Source organism: Salmo salar, unplaced genomic scaffold (genome assembly GCF_905237065.1).
Source record: "Salmo salar unplaced genomic scaffold, Ssal_v3.1, whole genome shotgun sequence".
Lineage (NCBI taxonomy): Eukaryota > Metazoa > Chordata > Actinopteri > Salmoniformes > Salmonidae > Salmo > Salmo salar.
In genome coordinates this window covers 7421-27397 of record NW_025547582.1, presented here as the reverse complement: position 1 = coordinate 27397, position 19977 = coordinate 7421, and the positions used below count along the sequence as shown (strand labels likewise).

General features: G+C 45.5%; 1 protein-coding gene across 1 annotated transcript; it reads left to right on the top strand.

The window, feature by feature from the left end:
• Positions 1–7911: 7911 nt before the first annotated feature.
• On the top strand, positions 7912–8862 carry LOC123731982 (cell division control protein 2 homolog 3-like). The gene has a single exon (XM_045711367.1). It carries the CDS (start codon positions 7912–7914, stop codon positions 8860–8862), a length of 951 nt encoding a protein of 316 aa, XP_045567323.1.
• Positions 8863–19977: the final 11115 nt, after the last annotated feature.

The window sequence follows — 19977 nt, the reverse complement described above, 5'->3', positions numbered from 1 at the left end:
AGCAAACAATAATCAGGGTGGATAATAACACTAAAATTATCCACCAGAGCCTTGCTCGGGGCTCGGTTGTAATGGACTTGGTAGTGGATCATGACATATCCCACAGTGAGATACACTTGCACGGGTCTGGGTCAACTATTACTTATTGCTGTACAGGGTTAGACTGTTTCCCGGCTGAGGGTAGGAATGTAAGTCACTGTGACCTGTTGATGTCCGGACTATACCACACGGGGTCCAATTCTACTACCAAGGTGACCATTACAGCTAAAGGGTTCGGGCTAGTTGCCTTAAAGGTTAGACACAAAGATCTGTATGAAACACCAGAGGGGGTTAAATGTCATTCATGTCCCGAGCTTGCCAATGTCTTTCGAATAGTGCTATATGAAAATGTGAATGTGGTGTTCCGAGATTACTTCTCAGGAATGGAAAGGGTCATACCCGCTCAGTATGGAGAAATAGTTTTGAAGAGAGAGTATGATGAGGAAGATATGTTGATGTACGGTGTGGAAATGATGACACCTATTTGGTAGTAGTAGCCACAATGCTTCTATCTATCTATGTACTATCTATGTACCTTAGATGATACTTATGTGGTAGTAGTAGCCACAATGCATTGCTCTATGTACAATACACCCACACTGACCTAATGTCATATTGTGGCACAGTGTTTTGTTTCACATTGTCAATAAATGTAATAACACAGACCCACTATTGTCATCCTTTATTATGGCTCAAGAACTTCGGATGAGGCTGAAGACCTTCACTTTTATACCTTGACATGTTACTCTTCTATACCTTGACATGTTACTCTTCTTTTGTTGTTGCACATTACCTTCTACTGTAACAAACATAAGACATTCTATGAGCATGGGTGATAGAATGATTGTAGTGTTGCTGTATTTAAATAAACGTAACATGAAGTACGTCTTTGATATCCTCTTGTCTCTTTGACCTGGCCGACTGCACAAGGCCGATGTTACCCCTGGTGTAATAGTTGCATTCTGTCAGTGTTAGAGCTAGCGTGAATAACTCCAACCATGTATATATAAGTGTCAACACGCCTGCCTGCAGACTATCATTGCAGTCATAGGTGTACCATAGGCTACCAGCGACTCATAAATGCACACAATGAAGATATCACATCAGGAAACATACCATCACCAGACCAGAGCCCTGGACATAGACACCAGGCAACTCATTAAATGTGTCCTAGGACAATGTACGGGACTTCTGAAACCTAGGTGGAACGAAAGCAAAGCCCTGTCAACAACGAGTAGAGTTATCGGGCAATTACTGGAGAAGCACAGATACACATACAACGGTAGGTATTGTGTTAAGACACCAACAGCTAACACAAGCCAGTGACAAAGTAATTTAACATTTGTTGCACCATGGACCTTACAGGTATGATCAACACACTCTATGTGGATGACAGAGGGGATGACGTGAAGTTCCTCAGTTCAGTAGCCCATATCATCTTTGAAGACGGGACCGTCAACTGGGGCCGTGTTGCCAGCCTGATGTCTTTTGGGGCTGCGGTGTGCCAGTACTTGAGAGGCAAGGGGAGAGACGACTGTGTTGACGTGGTGGGAGAAGAGATAGCAGAGTACCTGGCCACTCACCACACGGACTGGCTAGTCAAACATAACTCCTGGGTACGTTCAGTAATGACTGAGAGATGCCACCATTGTCTTGGTATACCTGTAATCTAATATTTCTTTTGAAATGTTCCAGAATGGGTTCGCGGAGTTCTTTCTAGTAGCAGAACCTGAGTCCAGATGTAGGAACATCATCATGACCCTTTTCGGATTGGCCGGTATTGTCGCAACAATGACCTTCTTGGTTATGTGACTTTCAGAAGAGGCCTTTACCTGTTACCACTTTGTGCTTGATGCTTCTCACCATAGTGGAGATTGAGTATGATGTTAGGAATATGTACCGTAAAGGCTAATAAAGTAGTGAACCGCATTTGTGTTTGGTGTCTATCGTGATCCTGTGTCAGTTGTACAAAACAACATATGACTGCAGTACACAACTATTACACAAGACAAGTACGTCAAGGTATAGAATTTATTTGCAATGGTTTATGACAACAGTGGAGTTACATAGATGTTTACAATGGTATAATACAACAGTGGATATAAGGATATGTACAATGGTGTAATACAACAGTGTGGATGAGTACAATGGTATAATACAACAGTGGAGTTACATAGATGTTTACAATGGTATAATACAACAGTGGATATAAGGATATGTACAATGGTGTAATACAACAGTGTGGATGAGTACAATGGTATAATACAACAGTGGAGTTACATAGATGTTTACAATGGTATAATACAACAGTGGATATAAGGATATGTACAATGGTGTAATACAACAGTGTGGATGAGTACAATGGTATAATACAACAGTGGAGTTACAGACAGAGTGCAGTCATATGCAGTACATCAGTGGTAGACTTGGGTATAGGCCAGGTACTGTCCTGTTCACAATAGTCCTGTTGGAAACCAAATACTGTTACTGTCAGTCCTCATCTAACCATAATAAGGACTCTAGTAGACTGTCTGTGTTGGTCCAATCAACCCTGCCCCCAGGAATGTTCATCAGGATGTCCTGAGTATCAAAGGTGTCAGTTGTCAGGTCCTCAGTGTCTATACACAACACTTGGCTTGTGTGAGAGTCTCTCAGCATGCCCTTGTGCCCGTGAAACTCATTGGTGATGTCTATACACTGCACTTCCCCATTGGTACAGTCTTTCTGTGTACCGTTCCACTCCACCGGGAGGCACTCTGGCTCTAATATGGAATTGGTCTCTAAGATATAGGACTCGGATATCACGGCATCATTGTCGACATAAAGCAACTGGTATTCAGAGGAGTCAATCTGGATGATCTGGGTGTCAGAACCAATGGCATTAGCGTCAATGCACATACCCTCTGGTAAGTTATAGGACTCGGATATCACGGCATCATTGTCGACATAAAGCAACTGGTATTCAGAGGAGTCAATCTGGATGATCTGGGTGTCAGAACCAATGGCATTAGCGTCAATGCACATACCCTGGTAAGTTATAGGACTCATATCACGGCTCATTGTCGACATAAAGCACTGGTATTCAGAGGAGTCAATCTGGATGATCTGGGTGTCAGAACCAATGGCATTAGCGTCAATGCACATACCCTCTGGTACATTATTTTCCAAGACCTGGACTTCAGGGGAATCACCCCATATCCTTTCCAGAGTCCGTTTCCACTGGGAGTCCGAACACACCGAATGTGGCACAGATGTGTAGCATCCTACCTTACTTTTTATCACAACACCAAATATCTTCAGCACCCGGAAAATATTACACATCCTACGTGGTGGAATATCAAATGTCTTGACCAGGTCCAGCAAGGTGAACATCCCTGGGTGATTGCGCACATGCCGGTAAACAGTTCCAATGTGTTTCTTCATACCAGGTTTGCTAAATACCGGCAACTGATACCTTTGTCGTTTGCATGTGTATACCTTCCTATCTTTACTCAGAAGTCCAATACCTTCCAGGGCACAGAGTACGTCGTATAGTCTGCGCCTGCCATTGGTGTCTAGACTCAATAACTGTACGAGAGACATGTGGGTGAAAGTGTTCAATGCCTCCATTAGATGTAGGGTCTGTCTTGTAAGTATGTCCAGATGGGTGTCCTCAGGTACTGGTGACAGAGACATGGTTACTACTACTCTGACACAGGGTAAGGTAGTACAGCGTCTTTGGGTGGATGTACCCTATGCTGCCTAGTAGAGAGACTCAGTGTGTGGTGTTACAGTCTGGCCAACAATGGCTTTAAAGGGGTTTCCAGTAGTCCATTAATCCAACAACAACAATGTGTATCAGCCTTGCCTATAGTGACTTGTCAGACCAGGGCTATAGTATCCAACAACACCCCTTGTCCAACCAAAGCTGATCCCTCCACACATGGCTACATGGCAACTACGACTCCTATCCGCTTACGACTTGTATATCCAACCCAGACTGACTCCTCTAGCCATGCCTAATTCAGGACTGCTTAATTGTTACACCCTGTCCAACCATGAGTTTCAGACCGTGCCTATAGTGACCCCTCTAACCGAGGCTATGGTATCCAACAACACCCCTTGTCCAACCAAAGCTGACTCCTCCAAACATGGCTACATACACCCCTTGTCCAACCAAAGCTGACTCCTCTAACCATGGCTACATGGCAACTAGGGCTCGAATCTGCTTAAGACTTGTACAGCCAAGCAAGAGTGATCCCTCCAAACAAGGCTGACACCTCGAACCATGGCTAATTCATGCAACCAAGGCTGAATATGTCAACCCTGGATAGTTTCCAAGGACTGCTTAGTTGTTCAGTAGCGTAATCAATGGACCCTGCTCTTGCACTGATCACAGCCAGCCCGGTCTACATAGTCCCTTTGTAATCATTGTGAACCATAAGCAACACTACTGTGTCTTTGGCCGTTGCTAATAGGACCCACTACGCTACTTTGTCTTCTGTAGATGTTGTATCTAATGGTGTACAATAGAACCCATGGACACAGAATAACTCTGGTATCATTGTTTATTTCGATGGCAATTACAACAGATATGGGGCACAATCATTTCACGACACAAGCAAAGTCTATCAGAATAAGCACAATCTGGCAATTAACAAGGTGCCTGAGACTTTAAACAACGGTATGTGTCATAAAAATAATCAAACTCTCTATTCGACTGGAGATGTGAATATGAATAAAGATGTCCCCAGTGTTCGAGCTTCTCAAGCATCCGACAGCCGTCATTCCGCAAGTAGCTGTAGACAGTGTATCCTTCTGGGTAAACATGGACACGTCTCACCCCATTACACTCGTTGAATATGTGGTCGCCGGTGCAGAACAGGAGGCCTTGAGTGGTACATTCGTGATGCTTTTCTACCTTGTACAAGGTACACGGGATCCCGACCAGCTTCTCGACCTCATCGAGTGTCATAGGCATCCTAGTCTCGAAGTAGCCACGGATTGTAGTCTGCTGACAGTGACACTCGGTTAGGCCCATAACATGACATTCGCATAACAGGTCCAGACCCTGGTCTCTGCCAGACGGGTACATCCAGATGTGTATGTAACTGCAGGTGAGGTTGTTCAGTCTGGCACCTAGAGCCTCTAAGGCAGACCGGAGGTACGGGTCCACGAGAATACGCCACTTGGTGGAACGCGTCCTCCGGGAAGACCTGGTAACAACACCATTCGGCTTCGATTGAGGCTTAGATTGCCTCAACGTGGGTTCTCCTTCCATTGTCAAACTCGCTATACCTTGCATTACTGCTGTATGGTCACACTCCATTGATCCAGTATACATAGAGCACAACCCCCTTCTTGGTATAGAGGTCGAATACAATTGTGAGTACACAGCTAGAATCAGACTGTATATAGGCGAGTCTGGTCAACGGACCCCTTGTACAGTGACACTACCTTCTCCATACCCACACTGAAACGTCCAGCGTTGGATACGTCCTCCCCCTAAACACAGTGTCAGTTGGCTATATGAACCCTAGCTTGACATGTCCTACTGTCATATCTGTACTTTATTACCACTCTCCACTCTATAACTAAACCTTGGCCACGTAATCCAACCTCTCAAAGCTGTGTCTCACATCTTCTAGGCTATAAAAGCTAGTGGTGTGGTACTAGTGGTACTCTTTCAGCAGTAGCTTCTGAAATGGCATCGAACCCAGGCTTCAATTGCAAATCCACACAGGAGCCTTCAATGTTACCACTGGGATACCAAGGTAGCGATCGCTTCCTGATTTTAACTGACGAAAGCAGCCCCTGGACTCGGGCTGAGACGAGTGATACAGCCGATATGAACGATGCAGAGACTGATATGTTCAACCGTATGCTCCAGTTTGCTACATCAGGCCCTCCTTTCACATTAACTTTCAAAGTGATGACGTCAGGCTACCACAGAGTCAATACGTCGATCTCTGTGAGGGGCAACAGAAGAATGATGGCCCTTCTGCGGGATATACACGAGTGCCCGAGTAGGCACACCACCTATCACACCTATCTGTATAGGGCTCACATGGAATGTGAATCATTTCTAAGAGCTGTATGTGCTGCTGCTGCCAAGGCTCCAGGAACGTCTTCTTCGGTGTCAAACGGCGCCAGCGACGTCAAACGACCAACCGAAGAAGACTTTGATGTTTGCCTTACCCTGGAGATTGATCAAACTCTACAGCATCAGACTACGATTGAAACTGGTCCTATGTGTCCCAAGAACATGATACTCATCTTGAACAAGGCACCGGTTTATAACATGGAAGACATCTGGTGCGCAATGAAGAATGTGGTGTGTCGAGTGTTGCTCTCTACCTACCTGCCACTATGTGGAATAGATGGAATGGGGAGAAATATTAGCAAGATGATGAAAGGAGCAAGTGTGTGGAAGGGGCAAGAGGGGAAGGAGCAGGTGTGGATATAGGACAACCTGTAGCTGCCACTGATGAAGAGTCCGGTGTGGACATTGGACACCCTGCAGTGGGTGACATTTAGCAAACAGCCCAATATGTATTGCCAGGATATGGGACATGGTGGTCTAAGCCTAGGGTAGAGCAAGCTTGCTTTTATTATGTATCACTTCTATTGTTGAGAATATAACCATGTCAATGTACAATTGTGTCTGTATCCATTGCAAATGAACAATAATAAACTAATGAAATGATACAGCAGTGTGTGTGTGTGTGTGTGTGTGTGTGTGTGTGTGTGTGTGTGTGTGTGTGTGTGTGTGTGTAATAAAACTCACGGACACAGAGTGCATCTGGTAACATCATGTATTTCATGGACAACTACAGCAGAAAGTGTTCACAAGCATTTATTGTGTCATCTGGAGGCATGTGTTCAACTCTGGTTAACAAGTGTGTGGCACAGGTACAAGTTACAGCTTGGATCCCATAGCCGTCTTAGTCTCGACTTAGCGGTCGATTGTAGTGGCGGGTGGAGAGTGTCACTGAGTGGTTATCACATCATGCGGAGCACTTTATATATGCATCATGTCCAACCCAGTACATATTGACAGGGGAGTAAAATAGAACAGTATTGCCATTTCCAAAGCAGTCAAAGCCTTGCCTTCTTCACGACCAAAACACCTTTTACCCTCTGTGTGAGTAGACAGACCCGGACATGCTATGCTCCCGAACGGGGAGTCAGTGAGATCCCTCACTGCGATATATCCACTCAGGCGGAATGCATGTGGACCTCGGTTATCCTGGGGTATTTGAACCTTGGGGGAATAAGGAGCCAGAATCAAAGTGTTAAACAAGCTTACTACCTTACTCTTGTCCATGCAACACAGTGACAGTGTATGACTTACAGCGCAATCAAGGTATTTCCTAACGCGCATCTTAAGGTCTGTCAAACCATTGGAGCCTGGTCCATTGTCAAAGGGTGTGTTCTCTAACAGTGTCTCTATGGACAGGATACCATTCTGTGGTGAGAAGGTTCCATTTATCTGGAAGTGTAAGTGAGACCGGTATAAGTGCTGTTCCATTCTTGCAGGATAACAGCACCCTTTGATAGTGAGGGAAGATAGAACAGGTGTATGTTAGGACAGGTCCTCAAAAACGATGTTCCAATTACCAAGCTACAGGCATCATCGTGGTTATATTGCAAATTAATGGTTGGACTGTACAGGCCTAATCGGGTCCTCAAAAAGGAACCATTGTCGGATTACCAAGCTTGAGGCAGCATCATGGTTGACTTGTGCATCTGTGGTTGGATCGGTCAGACAGATGCGGAATACACAGCACTGTTTGGTCAGACTCCTTAGACCATTAACAACCCCCACCCCCCCCTCAAAAGTCAATGCTGCTATATATAAGCTACTGCAACTGAACCAAAATACCAATCAGAATGGAGAAATACAAGAGAGGCCCTGTTTTAGGCAGCGGTGCATATGGAACCGTGTACAAAGTGACTTGTCTGACAACTGGGAAGGAGTATGCCTTGAAATATCACAACAGCAACAGAGGCATAGAGGACACAATAGTGAGAGAACTTTCATGTCTCACTGCATTAAGGGGTCACCCATATGTGATCGACATGCACGATTGTTTTGTAGATGATGGCAAGATAGCCATGCTCATGACCTACGTACCCTACACGTTGAGCGACGCTATCCACAATGGATACGGTGTGAAGTCGTACTACGAACAAGACCGTTGGCTACAGTGTCTCCCTTTGAGTTTCGTTGCTCACTTTAGTACACAGGTGGCTAATGCCCTGTCATACATGCACAGACGGAATATAATACACAGGGACATTACGCCTTACAATGTGCTGCTGACAGAAGATCTCACAGTGAAAGTGGCTGACTTGGGCCTCTCTAGACTTTCCGTGGAAGTGATGAGCCCAAATGTGGTCACGGAGCCCTACAGGGCCCCCGAATTGTTTTCCCAAAGACATACATCTGCAAAGTACACATGTGCCATAGACATGTGGAGTCTAGGGGTTATGATAGTGGATGCAATGCAAGGGAGGTGTGTATTCGTTGGCAGTACCATCAGATGTGAGAATAAGTCCATCTACAAGATCATCACAAGGACTCTATTTCCCAAAGAGAACCACAGTGCATCCACAAGCACACCCTGCGACCCTGACAACATAATGCCTAAAGTGATGCAGTGTGAACTAGTGAAAAGGATAGTCTTCAGATTGCTCACTGTCCGTGACACAGAGAGAATGTTGGCTCATGAACTGCTTGAGGACAGAGAATGGATGCGTGCTGCCGATATGACGAAGGAAGACCAAGATATAGTCAGAGGCCAGATACAGAGAAATGAAAGTACAGAGTGTGCGAAGTGAAGACAAAACACTAGCTGGACAGTGTGTGATGAGTCTTTAACATGTTTATTCTGATGTTTCTTTTAAATGTATATTGAATATCCTTAAACAGTTATGATTATACATGCATGATTAATATGGTATCATTGTAGTGTCACAATAGATGTACAGGCAGGTATATTGTCAATAAACAATGTAATACATAAGGCATCACATGCATCCTATATGTCAGTGGTAAATACACAATACCAAGAGTATAGGTAAATTATTGCTTGCACTACACAAGACACACTATAGGCAACATAAAAAGTCAGTACATGAGTAGATTATTCATGATCAGAGTTGCCATCGTAATGAACAGTGGTATCAGGATGTGTGTGTTCAGGTTAGGTCCAGCAGACGGCCAAGACTTTTCCAAATCGACTATCATCCTCTTCAAGGTCCGTATACCTGCAGGGTGAGAGACAGGGTTAGTCCAATGCAAGTAGTAGTAGTAGTAGTAGTAGTAGTAGTAGTAGTAGTAGTAGTAGTAGTAGTAGTAGTAGTAGTAGTAGTAGTAGTAGTAGTAGTAGTAGTAGTAGTAGTAGTAGTAGTAGTAGTAGTAGTAGTAGTAGTAGTAGTAGTAGTAGTAGTGTAATTAAAAGGAAACAACGTTCAACACACTGTCACTGATGTTGAGCAGTTTCACTGGTCCCCTCACGTCCTCCAACTCCTTCAGATCTGGCATGGTCAACATTGGGTTTCTTCGGGTTGTTGTAGTGGTGGTGGCACTCGCCAAGGCTGCTAGTTGTACATTGGAGCATGACATGTCAGCTTGCCCATGTCTCTGATACATGAAATAATGGTATTGCTTATCACCATATCCCCCGAATGCGGTTCCTTCATTGATAATGAAACAGCACTGGTGTGAGCTTAACATTCTGCTCATAGTGTCATTCCACACCTCAATTAAACTCCACATGTTGCGATTTCCAGGTTCTATGTAGAACATAGAGATTGTAATGACTCCATTCAGTGGCTTAACAAAGGCTGCCCTGTTAACCGAGTCAACCTTGGCAGTGTAGTAGAACATAGCACATGTGTCTGCCTTCACACTCAGAGTAAAGGTCTCATTTCCTATCCTGTAAGTGCCTTCGTCGGTGCACGTGAGGAAGCGAATTATAACCTGGGACCCCACTGGGGTTTGTGTAACCTCATATATGTGTTCCCTAGCATACACAACGTTATTGTCTTTATAGAAAGGCTCAGTGGGACTCTCCAAGTATCCCGGCAACTTGACAGTGTTGCCCATTGTTGCTAGAATGGTGATGGGTTCAGGTCTCTCATGTGTAAGACCTGGCGCTCTTGTCAACACACAACACTCAAATGTACTTGCTGCAGTGAACAGCATACACATGTTGATAACAATGTGCATTTCCATAGTGACCGGTTGTATACAAGTGCTAGACAGAGTGGAGTCTTGACTGTGTTTACAGAGAGTGCAGCCTATGAATGGCTCCTGCAGGAGCAGTTGCTTCCTTTTTATACCCCATAAAAACACCCCCCCCCTTCCCCTGACATCTATGTATCAGCCACCCATGGCTGATTCAACCTACCCAATGTGAAGTCTATGAGGGGTAGGAGTAAGCGACCTACAACTGACAAGTCCACGTACATGGGTTCCAGAGCTCCATCCTAGCTCTGTCACCAAAACACTGATAACATTGTAGCTCTGGATGTGTAAAGTGAGTGGGTACCCTATATATCACACCAATGAATGTTGACACAGGATCAGGTATGTGAATGCTGGACTAGTAGCAAAGTGTTGAGTGTGAAACGCAATACAAAGTCTCATACACAGGTGTCACTGTTTACTACAATAAATGATACATACATATAGACCCACATGTATATGCAACATAGCCTACTCAGTCAGGATCAAAATATATACGCTAACAAGGAAATAAGTTTGTTCAAGAGAAACACGCTCTTCAAGGAGTGAAATTCACGGATAAAGACAATTCCACCACAGGGCTGTACCACATACTGACAGTTACGCCTCCTCTCGAACACTCCAGCCTTAGCTCTCCACTGTAGCCTAAGACGCGCCACATACTGAGACATTGTGATATACGTGATATGGCCCTCTGTATACAGGAGATACGTATCCACTTGAATGTCCTCCTCCTGCTCACCAGACATGAGTGATAAACGTTTTTCGTTGATCAAGGGCACAGGTATGTAACTGTCCAGAACAGCATCAGCATCCAGCAGATAGTCAGGGAGCTGTTGTTCAGCCCTCCACTTGTCCACAAACACCGGGTTGCACAATGACTCTCCGTTCACCACATACACCTTGTTGAAACACTTGAAAAAACAGCATATCATCTCCTTCCTAGCTCCTGTGATCGAGATCAAGGGTCTGGGTATGTAACTGGAAGACACAAACAGTACGCGCCTGCTCCTCCTGCTGGCATGTGCTTTCAAAGTCCTTCAGTCTATAGGTTATGTACCGTGTGTATTCATGAACAAGCAGCTCTTGGTCCAGAATAGAGCTGTACTCTCCCCTATACGATGAGTCCAGGTCTACTAAGAAGTCGTACTTGAAGTCCTTATCCATCACAGTGTCATTCATAAACAGACCATGTGAGTCGAGCTCCTGTTTACCCCCTCTAATTACTGCATAATCCACAGAGAAAGTACCGTAAGCACCTCTTGTGTTTGACATTATATCACCTGTACTGACTGTGCTGGGATTCAACCCAGTTGCAGTATTATTAGCCAGAGTTACTGTTAGGTATATGAGTTACGGTTGGAATGATGTTACACTCCCTTGGCAAGGATGTATCTATTAAACTAATAGTATATTGTACAACAACCAAACCATATGATAAAAGCGCTTCCATGAAACATCAAGTCACAAGGCACTATAGGGGTAGTGTTAGGAGCACAGTTAAAAAGACTGACAGTTATGAACACCAGGTAATTCATTCACACATAGACACACATGTACCACATATAGACCAGTCATGCCTTCTGTGTGTCGTTCACTGGTGTCCGTCTAATACCGCATGGAAGGTGTTGAACAACACATAATAGACAACCCTCTCCATAGACCTCCAGACCTTACAAAGGTCCTCATGAGTGCCCATTTTCAAGGTCTCCTTGAGAGGATATGAGCAGTTGTTGTTGACCTCAATGTTGGTGTGATGTGTGAGAGCTTGATCGACGCTTAAGGTGATTGTTAAATCGAAGTCTCCGTTGTCCATTTTTCTGGGGCAGATTAACTCCGAGCTGAACGGAGTTTGAGGCTCACTGACGGCCCATCTCCCCTTCTCCAGATAATAAACACATGGTGCTTGTACCTCGTGCATAAAGCTGTGAAACCTTTGGTGTTCAGAGCGCCGTGTCTGTATCTCATTCAAGGTTTTAGTCAATCCCGGAAAACCTAGACAGGTAATAGTTGTCTTGTATCTGGCAAAGCCTGAAAGTCTCACGGTGTAGTTCAGTTTGAAAATGGGTGGCGGTATACCCAGTTCGATCATATGGTCGTGAAGCTCCCGAGTATCTCTTTCCAGCTTCGAACGAGTGGAACACAAAGCTATAGGCACAATTTGTTTCCCTGTGTCAAGGCCATGGCGCTGCTCGTCCATCAGGACTTTGGCCATCATAGAATATGCAGTAGGACCTAACTATCTGATACGATCTGGAATGAGATTGTGCTGTCAGCAAAAATATGGAGACGTTAATAGGTCAGAACAGTTCCTTGTGCAGTTGAAAGACAAGAGATTGGAAGATTGTAGAGATATACGGCAAATGGAACTGTGACTAGTGGCTCAACAGAGGCTCATGAACTACACCACCTTTCACATTACGAACGTCTGCTGTATATAGCCAGACTCTCGTGACACCCATAGGAGCGTTTCGCTCTACGCATATCCACATGTGCAACTTTTTCGAAACAATCACTAATCTGTTCCAAAAGATCACCAGGATTGGTATGGCCATAGACACACATTTCCCCTACCAGTACAATGTACTGCCCTTTGAATGTTTGGATGAGTCCTTCGTAGCCGCTAGCATGAAAACAGGGGTATATAAACATCAAGGTGTCCGCTCCGGTGTATTTGTCAACTGCGTCGACACAGGACAGTTTTTCCACCATGCCGTGAGGAGGCTCGATGTCCGTGATATGAACTGTCTTTGCACCAAGTACCTTGTGAGCAATGTAGCATTCGGTTAACCCGAACCCGCTGCCCACTGCTAGGATGTCATTCATCCCGGACACAGTTAGATGTGACATGTTTTCTATCAAATCGGTAAAACAACTGTTTCCGTATTGGAAACGTAGAGGTGTGTCTTTCAACATACTGTCCATGAACACAGCTGCACCTTCCCAAAAGTCATCACATTCATCATCAACACCAGCCTTGTTCAAGTAAAGCTTCTTGATCATCTCTGAAGAGACCGGTTGATGACTCACATGCCCACACCATGCATCACATGAGAAGGTGCTGTCCACAGACACACTATCCGCCATAGTAGAGGTGAAGGGCGAGGCCGATATCACTTACGAGGTGTGTTAAAGGGTAAATATATGTCTACACTAGTGAATGAGGGTCTTTAGTGTGAGTAATGTTTGGGTATGTTTTCTAAACTTGGACAATCTGCTTCGACGAGGTCCCGTCTCGAACTAGACCCCTTTTGCTATCTTGTCCAGTTGTCACCAATGCTTCTCTTCAGCCTGTATTATCCACTGGAGGAATCAAGAAGATGTTGCTATGGCGCTACTTGCATCATGCCCGGTCTGTAGAGTCCCTTCGAAATGCGTGGTGTTGAACTCTCTCTTCCCGATGTCAGAGCGGGAGAGGTTGGAGATGTTCTCAGTCCCTGGTGCGATGGTTGTTAGCGTAATAAATGGACCGGCCTACTGAGATACTGAGTGCTTTGTCAACTACTGTAATGGTTGGGGGGTGTAGTTTGTTGTTATACTGTACCTAACAAATGTACATTGTGAATATACTCTATAATAAACCATACATCTATTTTTTTTATCTATCAGTCTGATCTACTCTTTTTGGTTTCACACAGACACAAGACTCAGACATGTACCCATTGTATTATATTGTATTCTGGTGTACATGCCACAAATGTACAATACTGTAAAAGCAGAGGCTACAGTGGTTATTTTATGAAGAGGCTACGGATGGGTGAACAAACAGTGGGCAGACACGGAAACATTGGGTCCATGAACGCCATAGCGTAACATCGGTTGGAACACCCACTAGTTGTTTGATTACCAAGCAGTATGTAGATGTTCCTATGCCCAAACATGTTACATTGGTTGGACTAAAGAGCAATATGTAGACACTCAGCAGCATTTGGACGTTTAGAAGGCCATACACGTAACATTTCCTTCAATGTCACAGCAGGAATTGGGCTATCCAGCAGTTGTTGGACATCTGGAACTCCATATATGTGACATTTATTGGCTGGCCAAATGAGCTTGGCTCTACACTTCCACTTACCATAGACATGTCGTAAAAAGGCTCTTGTCCTTTTACCAAAGGTGTCAGTAGCCTGTTAGACTTAGAGCTCTACAATGGACTCACTTGTCAATGGCACATTGAATAATTTTACAATCTTCAATAGATCATCAAAGTACCCAGATTCAGATTCACATTGTTATAGTCTCTATGAATACAGCCGCACCATATACATCCCTGTCTTACATGCGCTGGTTATGGTCACGGGGTTGGTTGTCAATCTATACATGGTCATCACGATCTACTGTTCCTGTTCAAAGGACTCGGGGAGGCAAAGCAAGGTCCTCAGTGATATCGACGTTTTCTTTTCACATCTCGGGTCTGTGACATAGCCACTTTGCTCACTACCCCGGTGTGGGTTACGCAAACGATTCTCGTGAAGGGCTGGGTGTTTGGCTTCATCCTGTGCAAACTGATGAAAGGGGTGATCTCAGTACGTAACACCAAGCGTAGGCTTTGAGGACCTATACACACACAAGCCTATCCAACCAGCTCAGCTAATGACATATGCTTTGTTTCCTTATTCCTTACAGTTCTGTTTCCAGTACGGAATATGTCTCATGGTCTACATCAACATAGAAAGATACATGAAGGTGGTACACAACAGAACAACACTGAAGTGCCTGGTGAACAGACGCGCCAAGCAGAAGGAGAATCATGGCTCGATTGTGTGCCTGTGTACCCATGCTCTCGGCTCTGTTGGACATATGCTATTACACTGTTCGTCCCATATCTGAGACTAGCATGATCTGTTTCAACCCTATGCATCCCACTCTCCGGCTTACAGTCTTCTGGGTCAGGATGATCATTTGTTTCATCGCACCTATTCTCGTTCTCGTTTACTGCAACGGCATGATAGTGTACAGTGTCAGACAGCACGTGAAACGGAATTTGTTTGGACATACGATGAAAAGGGCACAGGTTTTAACATTTCTCACTGCGACGTGCTTTATGTGCTGCTGGATACCCTGGATCGCAAGCACTATCTACTACCGCCTCCCATGTCCAGTGTGAGGAGGTGAAGTACGTGGTGCTCAATGTCTGCATAGCTATAGGGAACATGCACTGTATCACCAGTCCCACTTTGTATATAATTATGAAGTCTCGCAGGGGTACCCAAGGAGCCTTTAGTCACCAAAGCACAGATAATCCTCAGTCTCAGCGAAAGGGCACTGATGCAAACACAGCCTGCTAGTCCGAACGATCCGCAAGGTGTATCTGTAATGGCTAGGTGTAATCCGGACTAAAGGGGATGTTCTATGATCTATGATCTATGTATGTAACCAGCACAGCTACTGTACGCCACAATGAACTGGGATCTAAGCACAGCAGGCTAGAGGCTGGATGGCTCGATGCTGTTGAAGTGGATACCAATGATAAATTACCTTGAGTCAACCATGATAATCAATATCACAGTTACATGTGGCCATTTGTTGTGTACCATTTATGTGAAAGAAGTGTCGAAACTAAATGTATACTGTGTATCATTCTGAATAAAACATGACAACCCCACTTTCACTTAATGTTAGACATGTGCAGTTTATTACAACATAAAATATAGTCACTGAAACACCATTGTGCTGAAACTACACCATATCCACAGTCATATCTATGGTTTGACAACCTAGATTTGATATCTATCGCACTCGCCCACTTCATGTTGGCATACTCCGAACAGCTGAGCATCGTTATCCATGGACATATCAAAGTCTAAACATCGGATCTTTGGGGCGCTGTCCGAGTTCCGGGTGTTGATAACATCTGTATGATGCATTGGAGGATCGCTATCAGCAAATAGGTCTGGGCTGTTATCGGCCCATGTTGGACATGGCTGCCTCACAGCAAGGCTGTTCCGCTCAGGGTTATCCAACCTGACGGGTCCTGTTGTGCTCATGGTTGTGCTCATGTCGTCTAGCATCAAGAAGGCGCTGGCACATAGAGCTTCTATCCTCTCGAGCAGTGCTGTGTAAAGGCTGGCAAACTCATCCCCGTATACCCTGTACTGATCCATAGGCATGCGGATGAACTGGATGAAACTCGTGTTCTCAAACGACATGGCAAAACGGGACATTCCCATGACCCTGAGGCACTTACTAACTAGAGGGTTGAGCTTAACCTTCTCCCGCCTCTGCTGCCTCTCTCGCCACTCTCGTCGGTGCTTTTGAAGAGATTTAGACCGAGAATACATGATGTATGATACGCAGTCCAATGAAGTCTGTAATGTATTATAAAATAGTATGACTTTATGGAAATGTAACTCATAGAGCATAAGGTTCACTGTGAAAACTGAACACTGTGGACTAATATAGATAGCTTTACAATTAACTAGGTTGTCGTTGGTTGTATGTGTGAACAAGTCTATGTGCCTGCAGTCAAAGACTGAATATGTCTGAGATGTAGACCCTTTTGTACCTACTGTCACTGCTTATGACACATAATAAATGAAAGCGACTTAAACAGTTGTCCAACGTGTGATCTCTTCACCCAGTCATAATCTGTCATGCCCATAAATGACATTTGTCATATCATATAAAAGAGGGTGATATAATAACATAATCACTATACACAGGTTGTTGGGTTGCATGTACACTTTATTTACATAGTGTTATTTACATCGTCTTTGCTATATGTCACAACAACCACACAGGGTCTACCAATGTACATGGGCATCTGACCTCACAGTAGTGTAGCCCCTTGTCTACCCCTGCCCCTTGTCTACCCCTCGAACCTGGGGCGTTTTCTTTGTCCACTCTCAGCCTTTCCACAGAGCCTCTGGGCTGGTCCTCATTATTAGTCCTTTTATGTCCCTGGCTACTTGTCCTGGGCACTTGCTCTAGACGCCGCTTCTGAGTCCTACATTGTTGTGTGTCACTAGCAGGCCTCTTACCCTTTCTCAGGGCAAGTGCTGAGCGTCCGTTTGCCTCGAGCAGTCCAGTTATCATGGCCTTGAGTTTCCGGGAATGCAGAGGCCTTGCACTTATCATCTCTCCCTTTACGCCCACCATTGTCGCAGCGTAGTCCCGCTTTCAACATCTCAACCGAGAACACGTCAGTGCCGTGAACCTTGTTGAACACGCCGGTCGCGCCCTTCCACTCCCAATCCTCCTCTAACTCAGCTAAGTAACCGCGATTGTCACGGTTGACTCTCAATATTATCTTTTCCTGGTGATACACGGTCCGTGTGTTGCAAAAGGAGCTAACGTTTTCACGGGTACACCAGAGTACTCCGCTGAGTAAACGCTCAGTCTGGGTCCATGAAAGGTGCCTTTCGGGCCTAGTCTAGATTCTTTCAGGTGTCTTTTATCATAGGCTTCCTTAGGTGCATTCGGAGACATTGCCTTTCTGACAACCCCCCGTAATACAAGGGAGCAGAGCACTGGAAAGTCTCCCTCCCAGCACGCACTTGTTGAAAGTGAGTTCGTTTAGTGGTTCTATTGCAGCCGTGGCTTCAGTATTACGGACCGCAGCGGGTCCTTGTTGAAGTCCAAGGTGAATATCAATCTTGGCATAGGTGGCTGATTTTCACTGCTGTCATTGGCAAACTGGCCGAAAGCATTCACATCCTCGAATTCTCCTTTCTCGTACGCCTCCACCATCGCTTCACCCAACTGATCCCAAAAGCCTGAGTGAGACCTTGGAGCGTATAGGGCAAGGATATCATATACCGCTTCAAGTGGAACTGTGACAGAACCTACTTTCTTGCAATGATTCGAGGCTCCTCTCCTGATATGCGGAGCGTTGTGGTTCGTGGGCGTATCTGTACGCACACAGCTTGTAAGTCGTTATAGCAGGGTTCGCACCCTGCCGAGCCGGAACCTTGCATGTGGAGCACAGCAAAAGCATCCCGTTCGCAACCTCGTTGCCACCCTTGATCTCTTTATCAGAGAAAAACATAGCATCTATACCCGAAATGGATATGTGTCCGTTTTTCAAACTAGTCTTCAGCTGCTGCTCATGGATCTGGGTTAAGATGTACCCTAGCACCTTGCAGGCAAAGTGACCCTGTATGTCGACCGCACGAGGACATATGTCCGGAAGACAGGCCGAAGTGCACAGCTTGTAGACAGCGTTGGTCTCTAGGCAGATCTGTCCGAAGGAAAGCTGGTTCAGAGCTTTCAGCCTGTTCCCGTTCATCTGCTTCATGTAACCCCCCAGGTGGGGATAATCCTTCACATCTGGAATCTCTGTCCACGGAGGGATCCATATGTCAAAGACAAAGTGGCACGCCAACTTCATGGCCTCAGCAAACACAAGCTGGTTGATGCAGAACGACACCCTCCGACTGATGACTCCCGTGCACACAATGTGACTAGCGTATAATGCAGCAAGGCATGCGTCCCTGCTAGTGTCGAACCTCGCACCGAACTGCATTATCTCGGACTCTGCAATCATGGTCGCTGACTGTATCAGGTTCTGCCTATACAGACACACTGCAGCTATACGGTCCATCTTGAGTTTGACTACTGTGTCCTGTATCTGATTGGTGCTACGCGCGCGAAGTTACATGCTCGGGAAACTCAGATTCCATGATCAGACACCGGTCGGCCCAAGCGCCGCTCATAAAGCCCATGGTGTTGGTGTTCCACACAAAGCCGCAGTTGTGGACAGCGTGGTACTTCACAGTGTCAACCTTGCCGCTGCTCATGTCTCTGGTTACCACATCGCTCTCCAGTACGCTGGTGTCTAACAGGTTCTTGAACGTATTGGGGATCACGTTGGACTCTTTGTCGACTGATTTCATGTTCTTCTCGTGGGTTATATGAGCGCCGTCTATCATGACTACACACGAATTCCTCTTCTGCTTGTACTTGAAAGATTGCGGGGTGAAAGACGCCAACGTCTCTATGCAGCTTTTCACTGTCCTGAACTGGTAGTTCAGAACGTTGTTTGCGTAACTCTTACCTTCGCCGGGACCCGTGACGCTTAAGAGCATAATCCGCTCGATGGTGTACCTGGGAGCGGTGTTGGTGATAATGTAATTGAACGTTGTAGACGCCTGAAACAACCTGCCCACTTGAAGGCTGTCACAGAACAAGTAGCGCACCAATGCTTGGTCGTACACTTTCAACGGATTCAGAGGGTCCGAACGCTCCGGATATTCATCGGCGCCGCCAGGCGCCAGGTAAAACGACTCGTGTATCTCTGTGAGGTCGTGACCGAGAGACAAGCTCGAGATTCTCATTCTGTCGCTCTATCACGCCTGTCAAACCTTGGTATAGTGACTCTTTCTCACTGAACTGGTGCTTGACAAGGATATTGAACACCATATCCGCTATGCTCTCAAACTGTCTGCGGCCTCTGTACCTGACTTTCATTTCCTGCTGAGGCGCTCCAGTTTACCCAGATGAGGGTACAGGTGCGCAAAGTAGTAGCTGTGGTCGTCTTTACTCACAATGAAGGGGTGATGATCTGAGGCGTTGTAGAAACACGAATAGGCGGTCTGACACTCTCCGCTACACGCCCAATGCGGTCCTGGGTGAGCCTTGTCTTGCAATGACACTGTCCATTCTTCAGCAAAGATGCAATAGCTTTAGTCCTGCGTCTACTCTTTATGTCACATAACACCCTGGCAATGCGGCTCTTGGTGACGGCCATGTGCCTGTGGATAAGA

Excerpts from the sequence above, each read along its gene's own strand:
- LOC123731982 (XM_045711367.1), top strand. The coding sequence starts at position 7,912 with ATGGAGAAATACAAGAGAGGCCCTGTTTTAGGCAGCGGTGCATATGGA.